This window comes from Talpa occidentalis, unplaced genomic scaffold (genome assembly GCF_014898055.3).
Source record: "Talpa occidentalis isolate TD23 unplaced genomic scaffold, MPIMG_talOcc4v2.1 talOcc4.16, whole genome shotgun sequence".
In the NCBI taxonomy this organism is placed as follows: domain Eukaryota; kingdom Metazoa; phylum Chordata; class Mammalia; order Eulipotyphla; family Talpidae; genus Talpa; species Talpa occidentalis.
This window is the reverse complement of record NW_023601653.1, coordinates 80,924,036-80,952,025: the sequence shown is the minus strand read 5'-3', so window position 1 is coordinate 80,952,025 and position 27,990 is coordinate 80,924,036. Positions and strand designations below refer to the sequence as shown.

At 36.7% G+C, this 27,990-nt stretch overlaps 4 protein-coding genes across 4 annotated transcripts; all 4 read left to right on the top strand.

Annotated features, from left to right (window-relative positions):
• The first annotated feature begins 2,863 nt into the window (after positions 1-2,863).
• LOC119247094 (olfactory receptor 6C2-like) lies at positions 2,864-3,817 on the top strand. The gene has a single exon (XM_037513310.1). It carries the CDS (start codon positions 2,864-2,866, stop codon positions 3,815-3,817), a length of 954 nt encoding a protein of 317 aa, XP_037369207.1.
• Positions 3,818-10,447: 6,630 nt separating this feature from the next.
• LOC119247093 (olfactory receptor 6C2-like) lies at positions 10,448-11,401 on the top strand. Its single transcript, XM_037513309.1, has one exon. The coding sequence runs from the start codon at positions 10,448-10,450 to the stop codon at positions 11,399-11,401; it is 954 nt and encodes a 317-aa protein (XP_037369206.1).
• Positions 11,402-16,870: 5,469 nt separating this feature from the next.
• LOC119247092 (olfactory receptor 6C2-like) lies at positions 16,871-20,399 on the top strand. Its single transcript, XM_037513308.1, has 2 exons — positions 16,871-17,820; positions 20,264-20,399. The coding sequence occupies exons 1-2, from the start codon at positions 16,871-16,873 to the stop codon at positions 20,397-20,399; spliced, it is 1,086 nt and encodes a 361-aa protein (XP_037369205.1).
• A 2,798-nt stretch (positions 20,400-23,197) lies between these two features.
• Positions 23,198-24,163, top strand: LOC119247091 (olfactory receptor 6C2-like). The gene has a single exon (XM_037513307.1). It carries the CDS (start codon positions 23,198-23,200, stop codon positions 24,161-24,163), a length of 966 nt encoding a protein of 321 aa, XP_037369204.1.
• Positions 24,164-27,990: the final 3,827 nt, after the last annotated feature.

Genomic DNA, 27,990 nt, shown 5'->3' with positions numbered 1-27,990 from the left:
AAATGCCATGTTTACCACCACATTGTCACTAGAATTCACTGAGATCATTAAAGGTAAATACTCCTGGAAAAACACTTGTAGAAAATATACATGAATTCATGTCCTTTATCAAAGCCTGCATACTATCCAGATATAAGCCAAGACATGCACTGGTGACTAGAAAGGAGCACTGTGGGATCTGGGACATGCATTGAGTTAGGATCCAGAGAAGTCCAGAGGGATCACCTGAGAGGAGAGAGTGTACATTGCACAACAATGAAGAATAATGTACATGTATATAAAATATATTAAAAAATTTTTCTTACTTTGTTTCAGAAGGTTCAGTCCCACTGGGATTCCATGTAAAGGCTCCTGATTATTAGATAACAATAAGTTCTCCTGATTGTGATCACGGCTCCTTTGACGAAATGGTCCCTATAAACCTTTGCTGTCTGACACATGGACGATATTGCTAGTGTCTGCTGTGAGTGTCTTGATAGGCAAAAATAAACGTAAATTGTTCAGGAACCGGAAAAATACACATTTAGGGTTCTTGTGAATGTAATTTATAGCAAGTACTTAAAAATTTCATATTACAGACTAATGATATTTTCAGTACAGGATCCTTTTCTACTTTTTCACAGTTGAAAATCCAAGGCTTGGATTCTTTAATTACAAAATATCCCATTTCATTACTGATATATTTATGGTTGAGAAAGAAACAGAAACATAGAAATATCTATTGCCTCGTACACAAAATTGTAGCGTCCCTGAACTGGTCTTCATTACTCATGAATGACAATTATTGAAAGTTGTGAAAATTCATCTGTAGAATACAGGTAAGAAAACCCACTGAGGGGAACAGTGGGCGAGGCAGGAGTGGTCTTTCCGCCATGTGGGTTGCTCCCTGGCTGGCAGGGGATCAAACTCGTGCTGCAGAAGCTGCGATTTTTTTCATAGTGCGGTGCTTAACCCCTTGCACCACCAGGGAGGCCAATTATATAAATTTTTCAGTTAAACCCGGGTTACTGCTGTGCAGGGTACAAGGGATTAAAAAAAACTCCTAAGACAAACCTGAGAAAACAGCGAGTGAGCGTCAGCATCAATCAATTACAGACGGGATGGCTAGGAGGAGGGAAAATATTGGCTGAATCTAGTTTCTCCATGCAGATAGTCCCTGTAAAGTGACTGTTTTTGACAGTGTGTCCTGCTTAGAAGCCTTTCTCTACTACTTCACCACCAGCAAACTAATAAACTGAAAACAGAAAATAAAATCACCGGTTTCTCAAGTTAGAATCATGGAAATGGCAAAATTAAGTGAAAACATCATCAATGTCAGTAGCTTTTCAAAGTGAGCACAAGCTTAGAAGCATTATAGCAGGAGCTCAATTGTGAATATCGAGCAATAATTGTTGGTTTTTGATTCTGTGGAGCAGTACTGAATGTGTCAAGGGCAACAGTGGTACAGGAGAGTGGAATTCCATAATCAGCACGTGTAATTAGATGAAACTTTGAAAATGCAGATTTCATGGTGTCAGAAGGATGATGTATGAATCAGTTATTTGTGAAATTTTTAACTAAGTAGGACAAGTGGTAGTTAAAGATGCCAAAAGAAAAGGAAATAGGGGATATCATGGAAGAAACATATCTAGAATATTTAAAGTGGGGCTAATAGTGTCTAATGCAAAAAAAAGTCAAAATGATTATACTTCATTTAGCATTTAAAATAATACATAGAAAAACATTTTAAAGTACTGGTCTCTCTAGAAGCTGTATCACAGAGAGTCAGGGACTAAAGTGGAAATCTGAAATTAGAGAAAAATATGAAAAAATTAAATTGAAATCAGACCATCCAATTAATAATGTCAATGACTTAATTAGTGAGTCAAACAAAACTGAAATCATTGATCAATAAGGATAATGCCTGTTGTCCACAAATTCAGCAGGACATTCTCTCACTAAATAATCATTCATTTGTGAATCAAAAACACATTGTGTTTTGCACCCCCTAAAAAATGGGTCATTAAGGAAAATGAAGCTAAGGCATAAATGCTCAAGTAACTCATGGCACATGAGTCAGGGGATGTTGGTTATAATGAGATGTTGTTCATAGATCATTGTAGGTTTCACAATGGCAGTGGAATAGAGTCCTCAACTGCTGCACCAGATGGAGCAAATAATATCTGCATCAGAATATCCCAGGTGTTTACAACTTATCCAGGGGAACAAAGTTCAGGCCAATCAATGAAAAGCAGCTAAATTTTAGTTTGTAAGTATGGGAAAATTCCTGGGGATAAAAAGCACATCTTAATGTTCACCAGTGATTATTTGTGGGGAAAAGTCATGCTGTGAATTAATCTATTTCAAAGATTAAATGATAAAGAGTAAATGTTTGAAAATGTGTGAAATGATCCTATCAGTCTTTATACTGTATTGTTGCTGAAGCAATCCTGTTCTTGCCAATCCATTGGTCATGACTAATTAGCAATTATAGCATGATTTAATGATACTAATAGTTATATTTAATGTGTCATATTAAAAATGACCCATGAGAGAAAGGAGGCGAGGTTGGTGAAATATGAAAATTTTGATTCTGCTATACAATTTCATGTGTTAGGTGTGCATACATATTAACCTAGTCAATGTAAAATATAATTCTCTTTATATTGTGCTTGTAATGATTAGATCCAAGATTTCAAACCAATCAAGTGACATATAAAGGGTGAAGAGCAGCATGGCTTTAAAATAACCTCATTTAGTCAAATATATTACATGGCTTGACTTTTCCAACCCAAAATTCTTGTGAAGAGAATATTCTTTCCTGTTCTCCTCAGCCTCATTTCTGCAGTTGTCCTATCATCTGAGCAGAATTCAGGAGCCAAGAATGAGAAATCACACAGCAATAACCACCTTCATCCTCTTGGGGTTAACAGATGACCCACAACTGCAGATTCTGACTTTCATATGTCTATTAATCGCCTACATGTTGAGTGTAACAGGAAACCTGTTCATCATCATTCTTACGTTTGTGGATTCTCATCTTAAAACTGCAATGTACTATTTTCTCCAGAATTTTTCCTTCTTAGAAATTTCATACACTTCTTCCAACATGCCTAGATTCTTGTACAGTCTATCAACAGGTGACAGGACCATTACCTACAATGCTTGTGTAAGCCAACTATTTTTTATATATGTGTTTGCGATAACACAATTTTTCCTCCTGACCATCATGTCCTATGATCGGTACGTGGCCATCTGCAAACCCCTGCACTATGTGACCATCATGAACCGCAGGGTCTGCAAAATGCTTGTCTTCAGCTGTTGGATGACGACCTTGTTGTTAATGTTTCCACTACTTATTTTGGTACTGGGCCTGGAATTCTGTGACTCCAATGCCATAGATCACTTTGGCTGTGATGCTAATCCTCTGATGAAGATCGCATGCTCAGATACTAGGCTCTTAGAGCAGATGATTATTGCCTGTTCTGTGGTGATCTTCCTCATGACTCTTGTGTTTGTGGTTTTGTCCTATGCTTATATCATCAGAACAATTCTTGGGTTCCCATCAGCCCAGCAAAGGAAGAAGGCATTTTCCACCTGCTCTTCCCACATGATTGTGCTTTCCATATCCTACGGCAGCTGTATCTTCATCTACACCAAACCTTCAGCAAAAGATGACATGAGCATAAATAAGGGGATTACGCTGTTAACTACTTCCATCTCCCCCATGTTGAACCCATTTATTTATACTCTGAGGAATAAACAAGTGATACAAGCCTTTAACGACTTAGTCACAAAATTGCACCCCTCTCAAGGAAGTAGAGGAATGTTGAAGTAAGGGTCCATAATCGTATTTACTTAAGTTTCAACCCCATTTTACTTCTTGTCATAAATTTCTGCTTTTGTTTAATACAAAATTGTGAACAAGTCACTCTCTACTTCTCCTTATATATGACCCTCTCTGTTTTTTGAAAAATGTCACATGAGCAAAAATTTTTAAGAATCAACTATTATCTGTCCAGATATGTCTGTCTCTATTTCCCTTTCTCTACTTAAATGAATAGACAAATATCTGCTTTGAGACTGATGTTGAGAGCAACTATATTCTGATCTCAAGAGAATATGGTTGTCCCTTGAAAACTGAAGAAATATCATAGTAATGATAATACATAGTGACAGTTTCTTAAAGTTTGAAGAATTCAGAACATTTTATGTAGTTTTTAACATGTCTAAATTTTCTATATAAAATTTACTTTATCCAGTATTTAAGAGACAGAAATTAATATTTTTAAAAGGAAAATAAGCTTGATAATATAAAAGTATAGTGGTGAATTCTTTCTGTGTGTTCAAAGAACATGTAAAAATTTTACTGTCTTGTATGAGAGAGTAGCTTTCAACTATCAAAATCATATTAGAAATGAGCTGTTTTGTTTTTTAGATATAATTTTTTTTCTTTTAGGAGTATTTTGCTCAAGGGAATGTGGATTGCCTCTGTTATTTCAGCATGTAATCTTTTGTGAACACAATCTCATAAAGAAATCTGAGACTTTTTCTCATTTTTAGTTTGTCTGTCCTATGAAATATTCCATACTGGGTGTGTTCCTTTTTACTACTGTTTAAAAAATCCTCTGTGTACCAAAACTTTTACCTTCAATACTTTATTGATTTTCTCAGTTTCCTTCATTTCCCACCTTATGATATATGGAATAGTAATTTATTTTTTCTTTGATCAGTTTCTACTACTTCTACCATAGCATCTGCTGTGGTCTGCAGAGAGTGAGAGTTTTATGTAATTTTGGTGTTGCCTGTATCTACAGTTGCTTTGTCATTTATTGACTAAAAATGGAATGTATTTTTTTCATATCTACTCTCATGCAATTCACAGCTACATAAGATTCTATTGTATTTTTATTAGCATTTATAAATAGTAAGGTTATTTTCTCAAAGGTTATAACACGGTAAAGAAAAAAAATCCTCCACATTATGTGGCAAACTGATAGCGAAAGATAAAAAATGTATGTCTTCCCAGTGACCAGCTCTTCAGTCTATTTTTTTTGAGTTTAATAATTTATACTTATGCAATTAGTCATAAAATAGGGAGGCAAAGACTTAGAAGTATTTAACAAACTCTGGGCCTGTAATACAGGTTTTATGCAATAAAACCGTTGGTAAATCTGTGTTATTTTTGCCTATCATTGCCTTAGTTTATGTTTTGAAAAAGACTGATATGCAGAACACCTAAGTGCCTATATTTTCTCTAGAATGATGAACACAAGTGGTGCTAGTCTGATGGATTCTGAATTTCCTCATAATCTAGCAAAATGTTTTCAATTAAATTGAAGAAAAGGAACTTACGACATGACTAAATTTTAAAATGCTGGTGTATTCTGTGCTTCTCTAATTTTTCCATCTCCTGATTCTCATCTTATGTGTTATTTTGAATTTATATAATGTAAGACATTAATAGTAAAATCTTTATTTGGTTTCTATTGTTCAGATGTTAATTCTTAATATATCCAAACATTGTTGAAATGATATCAAGTAATATTCTAATGTTTCACATTTTTCACTCTTTTATAATTGGTAAATGGATGAAAAAACTTGAAGAAGCACACATTAAGAGCTACTGTATCCTCCTAGGAAGGAATGGTATCATTGCAAGTTTCGTATTTTTAGAAAGGTGAGTTATTTTTTCATTTATTAATTACATACACAAGGGATTTCTTTTGGCGGGTAAATGAGCAACACAAAAGATTTTCTCTGGGATTTGTGATTAGAACACACCAATTAATTTCAATAAAATTAACACATACATAATTTTATTGAAAGTTGAAGTGTCAGTATATCTACAAGTACTGGGGTTATTCACACTCTGAGAGAATGACCAAGATCAATCATGGACGACGATTGCTCTTAATATAATATTAAAGACAAGAGGTACAGAGGGACTTTGCCCCAGGCCTTGCAGGTTGTTCCCTTCTCCTGCCTGCCCAGGCCTCCCCCCACACCGCGCTCCCACAGACCCTGGGGCAGTCAGGAAGCCCTAGCCCGGGCACCCCTGGGTGTTTACTGGGGCAGGGGGAACTGGCCGAGTCTGCGTGTGTGTGTGTCTGGTGTCGTTCAATCCAGATGTTAGCTGGGACAGGAAGAATAACCCAGGACAGGGAACAAACTGGGCCCCAGGATCGATAGGAGTTCTGCTCAGCAAATGTAGGTGACAGCAACTGCAGAGAGAAGGTCCAGACTATTAAATAACTCATTCCCTATTAAGCTGCTTAAAACAACAGTCTTCCTGAAGCTTCTGCACAATTCCCAGTTAACCAGGAAATATTTTTCCTCTAAGTGCTCAAAATCATGTTGGTGGGTGGTGTTGGAGTTTGCACTGATGAATAAATATTTGAAACTTGGGGGGAAAAATGATATCCTGCCATGTCAAGAATATGGAGGGACCAGGGGCACGATGTTCAGTGAAATAAATCCAATGGAGAGAGACAAAACTGTTTTTGGGATATAGGGAAACCAAACAAGCAGGTGAATTAAATAAAAGAGGTACTAATTAAAAATAGCTAAACATTTAGACTATCAGAGCAGTGAGGGGTTATCAGTGGGAAAAGGTTTGGAAGGGATGGGCAAATAGGGTGAAAAAGTCCATTGTGTGTTGAAGAATCGAGTTGGACTTTTTGTGGTGAGTTAAAGTTGAATATATAGGAGTTAATATTTGATGCTGTCTGCCAGACCCATGATGCTATGTGCAGTGTTACACCAATAAACAGAAAATTGAGTTAGGAAGGTGTAAGCTGTCCTGTCTTTGAGGAAGCTTATATTCTCCAGGGAACTATGGCCACACCCATCATTAACCATTTGATAAGCAAAGACCCAGGAGTATTTAATGAAGAAATACAAATCCTGTGTTCTTGAAAATTTTCTCCACATGAAGGTGAATTCAATGAATGTATGGTTTTTTTTTTAAGTTGACAATCATGACGCATTAGGAATGAATGCAAACAAAATATTTCAGTCAACTTTACCATCAAACAAGTAAATGGTGAAACTTCCTCAGAGATGTATTCATGGACTAAAGAGATTATAATGAAGGGCTGCTGAAGTACATTTTCTTATAGTTCATGTCCTACAGAGGTGTGACTTCATAATCTTTGTATGATGATTTCTTTTGTTTTTAAAGATTTATTTATTTATGCATACAAGCACTGGGCTACAGGCCAGAGGTGTGGGAGGTGAGAGGATTCACCAGAGACAGAGTGGGGAGCAGAACAGGAAGATTGACTGAAATCCACCGCTGAGGGGAGCAGCGGGGAGACAGGAGAGGTCTGCTGCACACTGTGGGTCACCTCCCTGGCCGGGATCTACTCCAGCTGCAGTGGCTGTGTATAGCTTCATAGTTTGCATCTTAACAACCCCTTGTGCCACCAGGGAGGCCCCTGTATGATGATTTCTCTTAACCTAAATTTAAAAAATTTTAGGTGTAACCTCATGGCACCTGGACATTAAACAAACAGTAAATGGCAAAGTGAAATGCAAATGCATTTTTCTTGCCCATTATGGCTGAACCTGTCAAGCAATGATGTAAGAATAGTCATTCTCTTTATTTTCAAGATTTGAAAAATTTTTCTTATATTAGATTAGTGTAATGGTGGAGCCTCACTATTCTCTATCCTTTTAGTAGGGTACAGACTACATTATGTAGAAAAATTAGGATGCAAATCTGTACTAATATGGAAGATAGTAATACTTTTATGTGTAACTACATAAACATTATTATGTATATTGATTTATTTTCCCCCCAAAATTAGATATCAAACTCTTTTTCATTTTTTGTTCTTATCTGAGTAGATGTCTTGCCAGTAATTTGTTTTCTCCTTGGCTAAGTTGTTGCATCTTATTGTCCCCAAGGACACTGCTCCCACTCATGTCCTTTAGGACTTTGCCAAAATTCATTCTCATTAGAGTCATTATTATGTTTGCACTTTGGTCTCAAAGGGCTTTTTTTTCACCCAGATGGTCCTTGCACCTCTATAAGACAAATGACAAAGCATCTAAATTCTTTGTATAAAATTGATGTCCTGAGATATCAGGATTATCTTACTGAAACTTATAAAAATTATATTTGTCAACCTTTTAAAATAAATGTTTTTGTTCTTGTACTAAGATTCCCCAGAGTTCCAGTGGAAGAGGACATTGAAGAGTGTCTGTGTGGGAATCCTGGAGACCTGTTGTCATGTATGTTCCATATGATCGTGGAAATATGCAAAGCTCCATGGTAGGCCATTTATGGACAGACTGATTCACCTACACTTTCATTTTCATCTTGTGTTCTTGGATTGCATAGTCAACAAAAGCTGTTTTTGTCTTCCTGGAGAGTAAGTATTTTTTTACGTGTAAATTTCAGTGATTTTATTTAACATTCTTGTTCTTTGATCTCAGTAAAATATCAGACTTCTATGTATACAATTAAAATGATAAAATGAAAAGAAGTTATATCTGTTGTTATTTTGTTCTATAAATGTAAAATATAAATGTAATGATTGATTCATTAGAAATATTTGTTGCATGCATCACTAAGGATTTAGATCAGTTCCTGTACTTTCTTTCTCTTCATAGCAAGAGTAGCACAGGTCTCAAGATACAGTAGAGGTCTTAAGAAATGAATGGAATGATTTCATGAGACTCTTGAAACAGAATAATATGATGCGGGCCTCCCCGGTGGCGCAGCGGTTGAGCGCTGGGTTGCGAAGCTGCCCGCAGCCTCAGCGGCACCGGTTCAATCCCCGGCTGCTCCCCGGCCACCGGAGGAGGGTCCCACATGGCGCGCAGACCTCTCCTGCCGCCTGCTGCTCCCCTCAGCAGTGTACTTCGGTCCTTCTGCCTGCTCTGCTCCCCGCTCTGGCTCTGGTGAATTCTCTCACCCTCCCGCACTTCTGACTGTACCCAGTGCATGTATAAACAAAGCAAACAAACAAACAAATAAATAAATAACATGCCTCTATTAAAAAAAAAAAAGCTTTAAAAAAAAAAAAGAATAATATGATGGACAGTCAGAAGTGATCTACCTCTAGTGTATAATGTTCACAAATGACAATTTCTGCAGAAATATAGCTATATTTTCCTTCATTATAAGTACCAAGTTTACCACTATATTGTCAATAGAATTCACTGAGCTCATTAAAAGTAAATACTCCTGGAAACACACTTGTAGAAAATATACGTGAATTCATGTACTTTATCAAAGCCTGCATACTATCCGGATATATGCATTGGTGACTAGAAAGGAGCGCCGTGGGATCTGGGACATGCATTGAGTTAGGATCCAGAGAAGTCCGGAGAGATCACCTGAGAGGAGAGAGTGTATATTGCACAACAATGAAGAATGATGTACATGTATATAAAATATATTAAAAAGAACTTTCTTATTTTGTTTCAGAAGGTTCAGTCCCACTGGAATTCCATGTAAAGGCTCCTGATTATAGATAACAATAATTTCTCCTGATTGTGATCACGGCTCCTTTGATGATATGGTCCCTATAAACTGTTGTTGTCTGACAGATGGAAGATGGATAATGTCTGCTGTAAGTGTCTTGTAAGGTGAAAATAAACCTAAATTGTTCAGGAACCAGAAAAACACACATTCAGGGTTCCTGTGAATGTAATTTATAGCAAACACTTGCTAGTTTCATATTACAAACTGATGATACTTTCAGTGCAGGATCCTATTCCTTATCACAGTTGAAAATCCCGGGACTTGGATTCTTTATTTACAAAATATCCCATTTCATTAAAGACATATTTGTGGTTGAGAAAGAAACAGAAACATAGAAATATCTATTGCCTCGTATACAAAATTGTAGTATCCCTGACCTGGTCTTCATTACTCAAAATGGCAATCATTGAAAGGTATGAAAATTCACCTGTCCAATACAGGTAAGCAAACCCAGTGGTCACCTTGGGTGCTGCTTTTTATCCAGATACATTAGCATAAATTTTAGAGGAATAAATGTTGAAATGAAAGAGGAGATACAAGATTTCAAACCAATCAAGTTAAAGGAGCCAAGAGAATGGTTTTAAAATAACGTCTTTTTTTGTGTCCTTTGAGTAGATACCTAGGAGTGGAATAAATGGATTATATGTAAGCTCCATTTTCAGTAGTTTGAGAACTTCCATACAACTTTCCTCAGTGTTTGGACCAATTTACATTTTCACCATAAGTGTGGGAGAGTTCACTGGTGAATTGGTGGTGGGAATTTCACAGGGAAATCATACATTATACAAAAATGAAGGATAATATAATAAATATGTATTTACAAAACCCAAAATAAAGTCATTAAGTCAAATATATTACATGGCTTGATTGTTCCAAGCCAAAATCTTGTGAACAGGAAAATATTCTTTCCTCTTCCCCTCTGTCTGATTCTCTAGTTTTCCACAGAGCCTGAGAGGAAGTCAGGAGCCAGAAATGAGAAATCACACAGTGATAACCACCTTCATCCTCCTGGGGTTAACAGATGACCCAGAAATGCAGATTCTGACTTTCATATTTCTACTAATTGCCTACTTGTTGAGTGTAACTGGAAACCTGACCATCATCCTCCTCGTATTAGTGGATTCCCACCTTAAAACTGCAATGTACTATTTTCTCCAGAATTTTTCCTTCTTAGAAATTTCATTCACTTCTGCCTGCATTCCTAGATACTTGTACAGTATATCAACAGGTGACAGGACCATTACCTATAGTGCTTGTGTAAGCCAAATATTTTTTATATCGGTGTTTGGAATAACACAATTTTTCCTCCTGACCATCATGTCCTATGATCGGTATGTGGCCATCTGCAAACCCCTGCACTATGTGACCATCATGAATCGCAGGGTCTGCAAAATGCTTGTCTTGTGCTGTTGGGTGACAACTTTGCTGTTGATGTTGCCAGCATTTGTTTTGTTTCTGGGCCTGGAATTCTGCGACTCCAACGCCATTGATCACTTTGGCTGTGATGCTAATCCTCTGATGCAGATCTCGTGCTCAGATACTTGGCTCTTAGAGCAGATGGTTATTGCCTGTTCTGTGGTGATCTTCATCATGACTCTCATGTGTGTGGTTTTGTCCTACACTTATATTGTCAGAACAATTCTAAGGTTCCCATCAGCCCAGCAAAGAAAGAAGGCATTTTCCACCTGCTCTTCCCACATGATTGTGATTTCCATATCCTACGGCAGCTGTATCTTCATCTATACCAGACCTTCAGCAAAAGATGACATGACCATGAATAAGGGCATTACACTCTTACCTACATCCATCTCCCCCATGTTGAACCCATTTATTTATACTCTGAGGAACAAACAAGTGATACAAGCCTTTAACGACTTAGTCACAAAATTGTACTCCCCTCAAGGAAGTAGAGGAATGTTGAAGTAAGAGTCCATGATAATATTTACTTAAGTATCAACCCCATTTTACTTCTTGTTATAAATTTCTGCTTCTATTTAATACCAATTGTGAAGAAGTCACTCTGTACCTCTCCTTACATACGACCTTCTCTTTTTTTTGAAAAAATGCCACCAGAGCAAAAATGTTTAAGAATAAGCAATTATCTGTCTGGGAATATCAATCTCTAGCTCGTCATCTCTACTTAAAGGAAAAAACACATGTGCTTTGAGAGTGACGTTGAGAAGAACAATATTGTGATCTCATGAGAATATGCCTGTCCCTTGGAAATTGAAGAAATATCCTAGTAATGGGAAAACATAGTGACAATTTCTTACAGTTTGAAGATTTCAGAGCATTTTATTTAGTTTTTTTTTTAAAGATTTATTTATTTATACAAGCACTAGGGTACAGGCCAGAGGCATGGGAGGGCGTGAGAATTCACCAGAGACAGAGCAGGGGGCAGAACAGGCAGAAGGACCGTAATACACTGCTGAGCGGAGCAGTCATGCCATGTGGGAATCTCCCTGGCCGGCCAGGGATCGATCGAACAGGTGCTGCAGAGGCTATGGACAGCTTTACAGCGCTGTGCTCATCCTGCTGCGTTTGGGAGTCCCATTTTTATCTAGTCTTTTACATGTTTAAATTTTCCTTACAAAATTCAGTTTATTTATCCAGGATTTTAAGAGAGAGTAATTACTATTTTTTAAAAGGAAAACAAGCTTGATAACATAAGGGTGAAATTTTTCTGTGATTTTAAGAACACGTAAAAATCTTACTGTCATGTATGAGAGAGTAGTGTTCAACTATCAAAATCATTTTAGAAATGAACGGCTTCGTTTTTTAGATATAAATTGTATTTTCTTTTAGGACTTTGTGGTGAGTTCATTGTCGAATATAAAGGAGTTAATATTTGATGCTGGACCCAGACCCATGTGCTCTGTGCAATGTTACTCCAATAAACAGAAAGCGTGTTGTACTCAGAAAATGGAGTTAGGATGGTGTAAGCTGTCCTGTCTGTGAGGAAGCTTATACTCCCCCAGGCAGTGGTGGCCACAGCCATTGTTAACCATAGGTTTATGCTAAAGCCCATTTGATAAGCAAAGAGACCCAGGATTTATAATGAAGAAAAACAAATCCTGTATTTCTGAAAATTTTCTGCTCTTGGAGGTGAATTCAATGAATGTATGATTTTTTTTAAATTGACAATCATGACACATTATGAATGAATTCCAGCAAAATATTTTATTCTACTTCACCATCAACCCAGTAAAAGGTGAAACTTCTTCAGAAACATATTCATGGACTGAAGACATTATAATGAAGGACTGCTTACATACATTTTCTTATAGTTCATGTCCTAAAGAATAGTAACTTCATAGTCTTTGCATGATGAAAAATTTCATGTGTAACCTCGTATCGGACATTAAGCAAACGGTAAATGGCAAATAAACGCATGTGCATTTTCCTTGTGCTTCGTCGCTGAACCTGTCAAGCAATGATATTGTAAGAACAGTCACTCTTATTTTCAAGATTTGAAAATTTTCCCTGAATATTAGATTTGTGTAATGCTTCCAGACTCCTTATTCTCTATCCTTTTTGTGGGATAGACCACATTATGTAGAAAAATTATGATGCAAATCTATGCTAATAAGGAAAACAGTAATAATTGTTTACATGTAACTACATAAACACATTATTATGTATATTGATATATTTCCCTGTATAAATTAGATATCAAACTATAGTTCATGTTTTCTTCAATTTCTTATCTGAGTAGAAATCTTGCCAGAAATTTGTTTTCTCATTGGCCAAGGTGTTGCATCTGATTGTCCCCAAGGACACTGCTCCCACTGATGTCTCTGTAGGACTTTGCCAAAATTCACTTCTCATTAGAGTCATTATCATGTTTGTAGTTTGGTCACAAAGGGCCCCAAATTCACCCAGATGGTCCTTGCGCGAGCATAAGAGACAGAGGACAAAGCATCGAAATTCATTGTGTAAAATTTATGTCCTGACATATTTGGAATTATGTCTGAAATATAAAAATCTCCTTGCCTTTATCAAACTTTTAAAATAAATGTTTTTATTCTAGTAGTAAGATTCAAGGAATTGGTTCTCAGAGATATAGTGGAAGAGGCCATCAAAGAGTGTCTTGTGGGGAAATCATGGAAGACTCTGCTGTCATGTATGTTCTGAAAGATGTCATGGAAATATGCAAAGCTCCATGATGGGCCATTTATGGACAGGCGGACTCTTCTTACACTTTCATTTTCATCTTGAGCTGTCAGGATTGCATATTCAACTAAAACCTTTTTTTTGGTCTTCCAGCAGAGTAAGGATTTTTTGTTTGTTAATTTGAATGTTTTATTTAACATTCTAGTTCCTTGGTCTCAGTAAAATGCCAGACTTCTATGCTTAAAGTTAAAATGACAATAACGTAGATATCTCAGAAAAGGAACTGTTATTTCTGATGTTCTTTTGCTGTATAAAAGTAAAATGTGAAGTTATTAGATTCATTAGAAATATTTGTTGCAATCATAAGCAAAGATTTAGATCAATTTCTGTTTACTTTTTTTCCTTCATGGAAAGACCGCACCAATCATAGCCTGTAGTTCAAGTTCTTAAGAAAGGAAACTGAATGAGCTCACTAACATGCTTTGGAACAGAATATTATGATGGACATTCAGAGATGATGCCCCCTAGAGTAATTTTCACAAATCACTGTTTTTGCCAAAATATAACTATTTTTTCCTTCCTTATAAATGTCAGCTTAGATGCACTATTGTCATCATAGTTCACTGAGCTAATAAAATATAAATACTAATGGAAGTGCACTAACAGCAAATACACCTGAATTCATTTGCTTTCACAAAGCCTGAATAATACCTGGATAGAACAGAAGACATGTGTTGATGATTAGAAAGGAGTGATGTTAAAACCTGGGCATGTATTGATTTAGGTTGTTAGTGAAGTCCTGGGGGTTTAAGAATTTTCTGAATGTGTTTCAGAAGGTTCAGTTCCAGTGGGATTCCATGTAAAGTCTCCAATTACTAGATAATGATGATTTCTTCTGAGTTCAGAGAAGAGAAGAAATAAAAGCTGTCTGAGAGTTTTAATATTAACAGTAGAACTAAAAGTAGCATCATGTTTCAATGGCTGAAATTTGCATATCAAGGGTAGCCCAGGAGAAAAAAAAAAGAACATTTAGTATATTAAGTAGTGATGATGAGTATTTATGCTGTCCCTGATAGAGTGATAGGTATTTTTTGCTCAATAATGTCAATTTTTCAGGACAACCCAAGATTGTACATATTTATATCTGTGTTTTATACAGAAAAGAGCAGAGAATTCCTCCTCTTGCCAAGAATACTCAGGTAGGAAATGGGAAACACCAACTTACAATTTTTGAGTCCAATAAGGATGTCTAAGGGTAATTTGAATTTTGAAGACAGAAGATGTAAAGGTCTTTCACTTACACATAAAAATTTGGGAATCATCAGTCTACTTGAAGTTGTATTATTTATGAGAATATACTACAGTGAAAAAGGCAGAAAATACCCCAGAATATTTCATGTATACTGACATCATTGAGATGGAAAGAGGAAAAGAAGTTTTTTATTGGCAGATAAAAAATAAATGAGTAGAGAGAATTTAGCCTCTTTGTGGACCATTGGAACCAGCTTTCGTTTCATAAAGATTGAACAATAAGTGACGAAAAGTAGGTGGCTTTATTGTCCACAATTTCAGTAGGTCATTCTTTCACTGATTAATTCCTCTTTTGTGAGTAACAGCACTCTGTTTTTGCACCAGGGAAAAATGGGTTATCAGAGAAAATCTCACTAAGGCATAAACATTCAAGTAACCCATCACACATATCTGTCAGCTGATGTTGGTTATAACTAGATTTTGTTTGTAGATCCATTATAGGTTTCTAATGACAGTGGAATAAAGTCCTAACTGCTGTGCCAGATGGTGTTACAAAAGTCTTATATCAAAAGTATGCCCAGGTATTTACAACTTACCTGGAAAAAAATTAAGCTGTTTCATTAAAATGAAACACAGCTAAGTTTCATTTGGTAAGTATGGGAAAATTCTTGGGAAAAATGTGTCTCTTAATGTCACCAGTGATTACTTGTGGGGAAACAGTCTTATGCTATGAATTGATCTATATCAAAGATTAAATGATGAAGAGTAAATTTTTGAAAATGTGTGAAATAGAGTGCAAATTTTTTTCCCCATTCATTGGGGTGTCTCTCTGTTTTGGTTAATGTGTCTTGGGCTGTGCAGAAGTTTTTCAGTTTGATGTAATCCCAGGTGTTTATCTTTTCCTTGATTTTCTTTGCTTTGGGTGAGGAGTCTTTAAAGAAGTTACTGAGATGTATGTCTTGTAGTGTTTTATCTATATTTTCTTCTATATTGTTGTTTGAGGTCTTATGTCCAGTTGTTTTATCCATTTTGAGTTGATTTTTGTGCACAATGACAGGTAGTGGTCTAGTTTCATTTAGTTGCATGTGGTGGTCCATCCCAGCCCCATTTATTGAACAAACTGTCCGGGTTCCATTGCATATTCTTTGCTCCTTTGTCAAAGATTAGTTGTCCAGATAAGTGTGGCTTTACTTCTGGGCTCTATTTGGCTCCATTGGTCTGTGTGTCTGTTTTTATTCTAATACCAAACTGTTTTAATTGTTATGGCTTTATAGTATAGCTTGAAGTTTGGCATTGTGATCCCTCCTTTCTGAGCCTACTTCCTGATTAATGTAAGATAACTAAATATACAGGAATAAATTATTACAACATATTTGTCTACATACTTTATATGGTGTCATAAAAATAGTGTTAACTAGGCAAAAAGCATATTAATACAGATTTTAACAGGACAAGTGTATCGCTATCAAAGAAAGGAAAGTGTTATCTCTATCAAAAAAATAAAATATGGAAGATGGAAAAAAACAAAGAAAAGAAAATGTGTGAAATGATCCTGTCATTTTTACTATATTGTTGCTGAATGCATCCTTAAGAAATTCTGTTACTGGCAAACCACAGATCATAACTAATTTGCAATAATAACATTGATTTCATATACCACTAATTATTTTAATGCAGGACATTAAAAATGGGTCATAGGAGAAGGGAGGCTAAAGGTTGTTTTTTCTTGAAAATTTTATTTCTGATATGCAATTTATGAGTCTTGTGTGCATACATGTTAACCTGATTGCAATATAAATGTATTTCTCTTTATATGTTGTGCTCATCATGTTTGAGATGCAAGATTTTCAACCAATCAAGTGACCACTAAAGAAGCCAAGAGCATGGTTTTAAAATAACATCATGAAGTCAAATAAATTCTATGGCTTGACTTTCAAAGCAAAAACCCTGTGAATAGAATATTCTCTCTCTTTTTTGAGTCTCATTTCTCCTAATTTTATACACAGTTTAAGAGTAATTCAGGAGCCAAGAATGAGAAACCACACAGCAATAACAACATTCATCCTCCTGGGATTGACAGATGACCCACAACTGCAGATTCTGATTTTCATATTTCTATTCATCTCTTACATGCTGAGTGTAACTGGAAACATGATCATCATCCTCCTCGTATTAGTGGATTCCCGCCTTAAAACTGCAATGTACTATTTTCTCCAGAATTTTTCCTTCTTAGAAATTTCATACACTTCTGCCTGCATTCCTAGATTCTTGTACAGTCTATCAACAGGCGACAGGACCATTACCTACAATGCTTGTGTAAGCCAGCTATTTTTAATAGACTTATTTGCAGTAACAGGGTTTTTCCTCCTGACCATCATGTCCTATGATCGGTACGTGGCCATCTGTAAACCCCTGCACTACGTGACCATCATGAACCGCAGGGTCTGCAAAATGCTTGTTTTGTGCTGTTGGGTGACAACTTTGCTGTTGATGTTGCCACCATTTGTTTTGTTTCTGGGCCTGGAATTCTGTGACTCCAATGCCATTGATCACTTTGGCTGTGATGCTAATCCTCTGATGAAGATCTCGTGCTCAGATACTCGGCTCTTAGAGCAGATGATTATTTTCTGCTCTGTGGTGATCTTTATCTTGACTCTTGTGTGTGTGGTTTTGTCCTACGCTTATATTGTCAGAACAATCCTAAGGTTCCCATCAGCCCAGCAAAGGAAGAAGGCATTTTCCACCTGCTCTTCCCACATCATTGTGATTTCCATCTCCTACGGCAGCTGTATCTTCATCTACACCAAACCTTCAGCAAAAGATGACATGAGCATAAATAAAGGGATTACGCTATTAACTACTTCCATCTCCCCCATGTTGAACCCATTTATTTATACTCTGAGGAACAAACAAGTGATACAAGCCTTTAAGGACTTAGTCACAAAATTGTACCCCTCTCAAGGAATTAGAGGAATGTTGAAGTAAGTAAGGGTCCATAATAATATTTACTTGAGTATCAACCCCATTTTTCTACTTCTTGTTATAAATTTCTGCTTCTATTTAATACCAATTGTGAAGAAGTCACTCTGTACCTCTCCTTACATACGACCTTCTCTTTTTTTTTTTTTGAAAAAATGCCACCAGAGCAAAAATGTTTAAGAATAAGCAATTATCTGGGCCTCCCCGGTGGCGCAGCGGTTGAGCGCTGGGTTGTGAAGCTGCCCGCGGCCTCTGCAGCGCTGGTTCGATCCCCGGCTGCTCCCCGGCCACCAGAGGAGGGTCCCACATGGCAGCAGACCCCTCCTGCTGCCCGCTGCTCCCCTCAGCAGTGTACTTCGGTCCTTCTGCCTGCTCTGCTCCCCGCTCTGGCTCTGGTGAATTCTCTCACCCTCCCGCGCTTCTGACTGTACCCAGTGCATGTATAAATAAATAAATAAATCTTTAAAAAAAAAAAAACTTAAAAAAAAAAAAGAATAAGCAAATTATCTGTCTGGGAATGTCAATCTCTAGCTCATCATCTCTCCTTAAAGGAAAAAACACATGTGCTTTGAGAATGATGTTGAGAAGAACAATATTGTGATCCCATGAGAATATGCCTGTCTTGGAAATTGAAGAAATATCCTATTATTGGGATAACATTGTGACAGTTTCTTACAGTTTGAAGATTTCAGAGCATTTTATTTAGTTTTTTTTTAAGATTTATTTATTTATACAAGCACTAGGGTACAGGCCAGAACGTGGGAGGTCGCGAGATTTCACCAGAGACAGAGCAGGGGCAGAACAGGCAGAAGGACCGAAATACACTGCTGAGGGGAGCAGCAGGCGAGACAGGAGAGGTCTGCCCTGCCATGTGGGAATCTCCCTGGCCGGGCAGAATCGAACTGGCTCTGCCGAGGCTGCGGACAGCTTTACAGCGCTGCGCTCATCCTGCTGCATTTGGGAGTCCCATTTTTATCTAGTCTTTTACATGTTTACATTTTCCATACAAAATTTAGTTTATTTATCCAGGATTTTAAGAGAGAGTAATTACTATTTTTTAAAAGGAAAACAAGCTTGATAAAATGAGGGTGAAATTTTTCTGTGGTTCAAAGAACATGTAATAATCTTACTGTCATGTATGAGAGAGTAGTGTTCAACTATGAAAATCATTTTAGAAATGAACTGTTTTGTTTTTTGGATATAAATTGTATTTTCTCTTAGGACTTTGTGGTGAGTTCATTGTCGAATATAAAGGAGTTAATATATGATGCTGGATACCAGACCCATGTGCTCTATGCAATGTTACTCCAATAAACAGAAAGCGTGTTGTACTCAGAAAATGGAGTTAGGCAGGTGTAAACTGTCCTGTCTGTGAGGAATCTTATCCCCCCAGGCAGTCGTGGCCACAGCCATTGTTAACCATAGGTTTATGCTAAAGCCCATTAGATAAGCAAGAGACCCAGGATTTATAATGAAGAAAAACAAATCCCAGATTTCTGAAAATTTTCTGCACTTGGAGGTGAATTCAATGAATGTATGACTTATTTAAATTGACAATCATGATGCATTATGAATGAATTCTAGCAAAATATTTTATTCTACTTCACCATCAAGCAAGTAAAGGGTGAAACTTCTTCAGACCGTATTCATGGACTAAAGACGTTATAATTAAGGACTGCTTACATACATTTTCTTATAGTTCATGTCCTAAAGAAGAGTAACTTCATAGTCTTTGCATGATGAAAAATTTCATGTGTAACCTCGTATCGGACATTAAGCAAACAGTAAATGGCAAAGTGAATTGCTCGTGCATTTTCCTTGTGCTTCGTGGCTGAACCTGTCAAGCAATGATATTGTAAGAACAGTCATTCTTATTTTCAAGATTTGAAAATTTTCCCTGAATATTAGATTTGTGTAATGCTTCCAGACTCCTTATTCTCTATCCTTTTTGTGGGATAGACCACATTATGTAGAAAAATTATGATGCAAATCTATGCTAATAAGGGAAACAGTAATAATTGTTTACATGTAACTACATAAACACATTATTATGTATATTGATATATTTCCCTGTATAAATTAGATATCAAACTATAGTTCATGTTTTCTTCAATTTCTTATCTGAGTAGAAATCTTGCCAGAAATTTGTTTTCTCATTGGCCAAGGTGTTGCATCTGATTATCCCCAAGGACACTGCTCCCACTGATGTCTCTGTAGGACTTTGGCAAAAATTCACTTCTCATTAGAGTCATTATCATGTTTGCAGTTTGGTCACAAAGGGCCCCAAATACACCCAGATGGTCCTTGCGCGAGCATAAGAGACAGAGGACAAAGCATCGAAATTCATTTTGCAAAATTTATGTCCTGACATATCTGGAATTATGTCTGAAATATAAAAATCTCCTTGCCTTTATCAGGCTTTTAAAATAAATGTTTTTATTCTAGTAGTAAGATTCGAGGAATTGGTCCTCAGAGGTATAGTGGAAGAGGCCATCAAAGAGTGTCTTGTGGGGAAATCATGGAAGACTCTGCTGTCATGTATGTTCTGAAAGATGTCGTGGAAATATGCAAAGCTCCATGATGGGCCATTTATGGACAGGCGGACTCTTCTTACACTTTCATTTTCATCTTGAGCTGTCAGGATTGCATATTCAACTAAAACCTTTTTTTTGGTCTTCCAGCAGAGTAAGGATTTTTTGTTTGTTAATTTGAATGTTTTATTTAACATTCTAGTTCCTTGGTCTCAGTAAAATGCCAGACTTCTATGCTTAAAGTTAAAATGACAATAACGTAGATATCTCAGAAAAGGAACTGTTATTTCTGATGTTCTTTTGCTGTATAAAAGTAAAATGTGAAGTTATTAAATTCATTGAAAGTGTTTGTTGCAATATAAGTAAAGATTTAGATCAATTTCTGTTTATTTTTTTTCTTCATGGAAAGATAGCTCCAATCAAAGACTAGAGTACAAGTTCTTAAGAAAGGAAACTGTATATCTCACTAGCATTCTTTGGAACAGAATATTATGATGGACATTCAGAGATGATGGCCCCTAAATAATTTTCACAAATCACTATTTTTGCCAAAATATAATTATTTTTTCCTTCCTTATAAATGACAGCTTAGCTGCAATATTGTCATCTTAGTTCACTGAGCTAATAAAATATGAATATTACTGGAAGTGCACTAACAGCAAATACACCTGATTTCATTTGCTTTAACAAAGCCTGAATAATACCTGGATAGAACAGAAGACATGTGTTGATGATTAGAAAGGAGTGATGTAAAACCTGGGTATGTATTGAGTTAGGATGTTAGTGAAGTCCTGGGGGGTTTAAGAATATTCTTAATTTGTTTCAGAAGGTTCAGTTCCAGTGGGATTCCATGTAAAGTCGTCAATTACTAGATAACGATGATTTCTTCTGAATTCAGAGAAGAGAAGAAATAAAACCTGTCTATCTGAGAGTTTTAATATTAACAATAGAACTAAAAGTAGTATCATGTTTTAATGTCTGAAATTTGCATATCAAGGGTACCCCAGGAGAAAAAAAGATTAGAACATTTAGTATATTAAGTAGTGATGAGTATTTATGCTGTCCCTGATAGAGTGATAGGAATTTTTTGCTCAATAATGTCCATTTTTCAGGACAACCCAAGATTGTACATATTTATATCTGTGTTTTATACAGAAAAGAGCAGAGAATTCCACCTCTTGCCAAGAGTACTCAGGTAGGAAATGGGAAACACCCCCTTACAATTCATCAAAGAAAAATCTCACTAAGGCATAAACATTCAAGTAACCCATCACACATATCTGTCAGCTGATGTTGGTTATAACTAGATTTTGTTTGTAGATCCATTATAGGTTTCTAATGACAGTGGAATAAAGTCCTAACTGCTGTGCCAGATGGAGTTACAAAAGTCTTATATCAAAAGTATGGCCAGGTATTTACAACTTACCTGGAAAAAAATTAAGCTGTTTCATTAAAATGAAACACAGCTAGGTTTCATTTGGTAATTATGGGAAAATCCTTGGGAAAAATGTGTCTCTTAATGTCACCAGTGATTACTTGTGGGGAAACAGTCTTATGCTGTGAATTGATCTATCAAAGATTAAATGATAAAGAGTAAATTTTTGAAAATGGGTGAAATACAGTGCAAAATTTTTTCCCCAATCATTGGGGTGTCTCTTGTGCTGTGCAGAAGTTTTTCAGTTTGATGTAATCCCAGGTGTTTATCTTTTCCTTGATTTTCTTTGCTTTGGGTGAGGAGTCTAAAGAAGTTACTGAGAGGTATGTCTTGTAGTGTTTTACCTATATTTTCTTCTATATATTTCATGATTTCAGGTCTTATGTCCAGTTGTTTTATCCATTTTGAGTTGATTTTTGTGCACAGTGAGAGGTAGTGGTAGTTTCATTTAGTGCATGTGGTGGTCCATCTCAGCCCCATTTATTGAACAAACTGTCCGGGTTCCATTGCATATTCTTTGCTCCTTTGTCAAAGATTAGTTGTCCAGATAAGTGTGGCTTTACTTCTGGGCTCTATTTGGCTCCATTGGTCTGTGTGTCTGTTTTTATTCTAATACCAAACTGTTTTAATTGTTATGGCTTTATAGTATAGCTTGAAGTTTGGCATTGTGATCCCTCCTTTCTGAGCCTACTTCCTGATTAATGTAAGATAACTAAATATACAGGAATAAATTATTACAACATATTTGTCTACATACTTTATATGGTGTCATAAAAATAGTGTTAAATAGGCAAAAAAGACAACATATTAATACAGATTTTAACAGGACAAGTGTATCTCTATCAAAGAAAGGAAAGTGTTATCTCTATCCCCCCAAAAAATAAATAAAATAGGAAAGATGGAAAAAAACAAAGAAAAGAAAATGTGTGAAATGATCCTGTCACTTATACTGTAGTGTTGCTGAATGCATCCTTAAGAAATTCTGTTATTGGCAAACCACAGGTCATTCTAATTAGCAATTATAACATTGATTTCATATACTACTAACTGTTTTAATGCAGGACATTAAAAATGGGTGATGGGAGAAGGGAGGCTAAAGGTTGTTTTTTCTTGAAAATTTTATTTCTGATATGCAATTTATGTGTCGTGTGTGCATACATGTTAACCTGATTGCAATATAAATATATTTCTCTTTATATGTTGTGCTCATCATGTTTGAGATGCAAGATTTTCAACCAATCAAGTGACCATTAAAGAAGCCAAGAGCATGGTTTTAAAATAACATCATGAAGTCAAATAAATTCTATGGCTTGACTTTCAAAGTAAAAACCCTGTGAATAGAATATTCTCTCTCTTTTTTGAGTCTATTTCTCCTAATTTCACACACAGTTAAGAGTAATTCAGGAGCCAAGAATGAGAAACCACACAGCAATAACAACCTTCATCCTCCTGGGATTAACAGATGACCCACAACTGCAGATTCTGATTTTCATATTTCTATTCATCTCTTACATGCTCAGTGTAACTGGAAACATGATCATCATCCTCCTAATATTAGTAGATTCCCACCTTAAAACTGCAATGTACTATTTTCTCCAGAATTTTTCCTTCTTAGAAATTTCATTCACTTCTGCCTGCATTCCTAGGTTCTTATACAGTCTGTCAACAGGTGATAGGAACTTTTCGTATAATGCATGTCTAAGCCAGCTATTTTTAACAGACCTGTTTGCAGTAACGGGATTTTTCCTCCTGACCATCATGTCCTATGATCGGTACGTGGCCATCTGCAAACCCCTGCACTATGTGACCATCATGAACCCCAGGTTCTGTAAAACTCTTGTTTTCTCCTGTTGGCTGACAACTTTTTTGTTGATATTCCCACTATTTCTTATGTTTTGGGGCCTAGAATTCTGTGACTCTAATGCCATTGACCACTTTCTTTGTGATGCTAATCCTCTGCTGAAGATCTCATGCTCAGACACTTGGCTCCTAGAGCAGATGGTTGTTGTGTGTTCTGTGTTGATCTTCATTATCACTCTCGCCTGTGTGATTCTGTCCTATGTTTATATCCTCAGAACAATTCTGAGGTTCCCATCAGCCCAGCAAAGGAAGAAGGCATTTTCCACCTGCTCTTCCCACATCATTGTGATTTTCCTTTCCTACGGCAGCTGTATCTTCATCTACATCAAACCTTCAGCGAAAGATGACATGACCATGAATAAGGGGATTACACTCTTACCTACATCCATCTCCCCCATGTTGAACCCATTTATTTATACTCTGAGGAACAAACAAGTGATACAAGCCTTCAAGGACTTGGTCACAAAATTGTACTCCTACCATGGAATTAGGGCAATGTTGAAAAAGGGTCCAAAATAATAGTTTCTTAAGTTTCATACGTTTTTACTTCTTCTTGATCTACATTTCTGCTTACATTTACTACAAATTGTGAGCAAGTCCTTCATAAGTCTTATTTATGACCCTCTCCATTTTTTGAAAAATGCCACATGAAAACAGAATGTTTAAGAATCAACAACTATCTGCCTGAATATATGTTTCTCTACCTTCTTTTATCTACTTAAATGAATAGACACATATGTGCTTTGAGAATGACATTGAGAAGAACAATATTCTTATTAAATGAGTATATGATTGTGCTTTGGAATTGAAGAAATATCTTAACAGTAAAACATTGTTATACTTCTTATGGTTTAAAGTTTTGCTTAGTCTATTTTTTAATTTGTTTAAAGTCTAAATAGTTTTTGATGTTTATCATGAGTTTGCTGTTTACATGCCCAATGTGGCTGCTCAGTTCTGATCCTAGTCCCCCGGACCCACACCCCTATGAGGACACTGTGGGACATGCTAGCAGTTGTAAGGCAAGTCACCTGCAATGTCACTGGCAGGTAAAGGAGGGGCAAAGCTCTACCTTTACTCTGTGCTTCCCATCCTACCAGCCTTTTTCTCTAACATGACATGATGATCTATGTAAAGATATCCCCAAAGAATCCTAAAATATTCATCTAAATATTCATCTGAATAAATTTGAAGGTCTATTTGTCTTCATTCAAGCCCTCATGAAATTGACAGTGTTCCATTTAGCATATCATTACATAGATTAAAAATGGTCCCTGGAATGTAAACTGGTTCAGGCACTATGGAAAACTGTGGAAAGCACTAAAAATTGATCAACCATGTGATCCAGGAATTCTACTCTTAGGAATGTACCCTAGAACACAAAGGCACTCATGTGAATGGAAACCTGTGCTCCTATGTTTATTGCAGCACTATTTACCGTAGTCAAGATAGGAAAAGAACCCAACTGTCCCAAAATGGAGGAATGAATGAAGAAGATGTGGTATATACACACCATAGAATGCTACTTACCAATCAAAAAAGATAAACTCATGCCATTTTTGGCAACATGATGGAACTTGAAAGGATTATGCTAATCAAGTTAAGTCAGGAGAGTGATAAATATTGGATGTTTTCCCTTATATGTAGACTATGGAGAAACTGAGCAAGGGTCATGAAAAAGACAAAACTTGCAAGCTGACCATAGATCTGAGGCGTAGAGCAGGGGAGGGGAATGGACAGGAGTCAAAATGGGAGGGAAGAGCACAAGGGACTTTGGTGATGGGTCATAGGTGCCGGGGTGGGGAGTCTGGGGACTCAAGCTGATGTGAGAAATGAAAAAAAGAATTAACAACGATGTGAGAAAATAAATGAGTTAATTTAATTACAAAGGAACAACTACACCCTAGAACTGGCCACACTGGAACCTTAGTACCTGGCAGGGTGCCCCACCCCCCTCCCACGGATGGGCTGTCCACTAGCCATTGCAAGTGCCTTCCCACTGTTGCTGTAGGGGGCATGGGGCAATCTATCTCAGCTAAAGGGGGTCACCCAGGGGTTGCATTCTTAAAATCTTTGACTCTTTTGGCCCTCAGACTTGAAAGATATAAGCTTACTTTTTCTCTGCAATACTGCCTGGGCGTGAACAGACTAGAGAACCAAGAAATTTGACCTAATAAAGCAAAGTATACTCATCTGGATCCCAAACTACAAAAGGCAAGGCATGTGGAAGTTTGATGTCAAACACTTTTTACTTCTTTCACACTTTCTATTCTGAGTAGAAGACTTGCCAGAATTTTGTTTTCTCCTCAGGCCAAGTTGTTGCATCTTCCTCTTTTTTTTTTTTTTAATTTTATTTTATTTATACAAGAACCAGGGTACAGGTGAGATGCACGGAGGTCTGAGAGGATTCACCAGAGACAGAGTGGGGAACAGAACAGGCAAAATGATGAAATACACTACTGAGGGGAGCAGCGGGAAAGACAGGAGTGGTCTGCTCGCCATGCGGGTTGCTCTGAGGCCGGCAGGGATTGAACAGGTGCTGCAGAGCCTGTGGATAGCTTCACAGCGCTGCGCTCAACCTGCTGTGCCACCAGGGAGGCCCATTTTTATGTAGTTTTTAACATGTTTAACTTTTCTATACAAAATTTGGTATATTTATCCAGGATTTTAAGAGACAGGAATTACTGTTTTTTTAAAAGGAAAACAAGCTTGATAATATAAGGGTGAAATTTTTCTGTGGTTCAAAGAACATGTAAAAATCTTTCTGTCATGTATGAGAGAGTATTGTTCAACTATCAAAATCATTTTAGAAATGAACTGTTTTGTTTTTAGGTATAAATTGTATTTTCTTTTAGGACTTTTTGTGGTGAGTTCATTGTCGAATATATAGGAGTTAATATTTGATGATGGACCCAGACCCATGATGCTATGTGCACTGTTACTCCAATAAACAGAGAGTGTGTTGTTCTCAGAAAATCAAGTGAGGAAGGTGTAAGCTGTCCTGTCTTTGAGGAAGCTTATATCCTCCCAGGGAACTGTGGCCACACCTATTGTTAACCATTTGATAAGCAAGGAGACCCAAGGCTGTTTAATAAAGAGAGACAAATCCTGTATTCTCCACATGGAGGTGAATTCAGTGAATGTATGGGTTTTTTTTAAGTTGATAATCATGATGCATTATGAATGAATGCAAACAAAATATTTCAGTCATCTTTACCATCAAACAAGTAAATGGTGAAACTTCTTCGGAGATGTATTCATGGACTAAAGAGATTATAATGAAGGGCTGCTGAAGTACATTTTCTTATAGTTCATGTCCTACAGAGGTGTGACTTGATAATCTTTGTATGATGATTTCTTTTTTTTAAAAAAGATTTATTTATTTATGCGTACAAGCATGGGCTACAGGCCAGAGGTGTGGGAGGTGAAAGGATTCACCAGAGACAAAGTGGGGAACGGAACAGGCAGATTGATTGAAATCCACTGCTGAGGGGAGCAGCAGGGAGACAGGAGAGGTCTGGTGGGCCTTATCGGTAGCTCCCTGGCTGGGGATCGAACTCGTGCTGCAGTGGCTGCATATAACTTCATAGGTTGAGTCTTAATAACCCCTTGCGCCACTAGGGAGGCATCTGTATGATATTTCTGTTAAACTAAATTTAAAAAATTTAGGTGTAACCTTGTGGCACCTGGACATTAAACAAACAGTAAATGGCAAAGTGAAATGCAAGTGCATTTTCCTTGTGCATCATGGCTGAGCCTGTCAAGCAATGAAGTTGTAAGAACAGTCATTCTTCTCATTTTCAAGATTTGAAAATTTTTTCTCAATATTAGATTAGTGTAATGTGTCTAGCCTTACTATTCTCTATCCTATTAGTAGGGCACAAGCTACATTATGTAGAAAAATTAGGATGCAAATCTATACTAATATGGAACATTGTAATACTTTTATGTGTAACTACATAAACATTATTATGTATATTGATATGTTTTCCCAAAAAAGCTAGATATATCAAACTATGTTTCATTTTTTGTTATCTGAGTAGAAGTCTTGCCAGAAATTTGTTTTCTCCATGGCTAAGTTGTTGCATCTTATTGTCCCCAAAGCAACTGCTCTCACTGGTGTCCTTTAGGACTTCGCCAAAATTCACTTCTCATTAGAGTCATTATTATGTTTGCACTTTGGTCACAAAGGGCCCTTTATTCACCCAGATGGTCCTTGCACCTCTACAATACAAATGACAAAGCATCTAAATTCATTGTATAAAATTGATGTCCTGAGATATCAGGAATTATCTTACTGAAACTTAAAAAATTACATTTGTTAACCTTTTAAAATAAGTTTTTTGTTC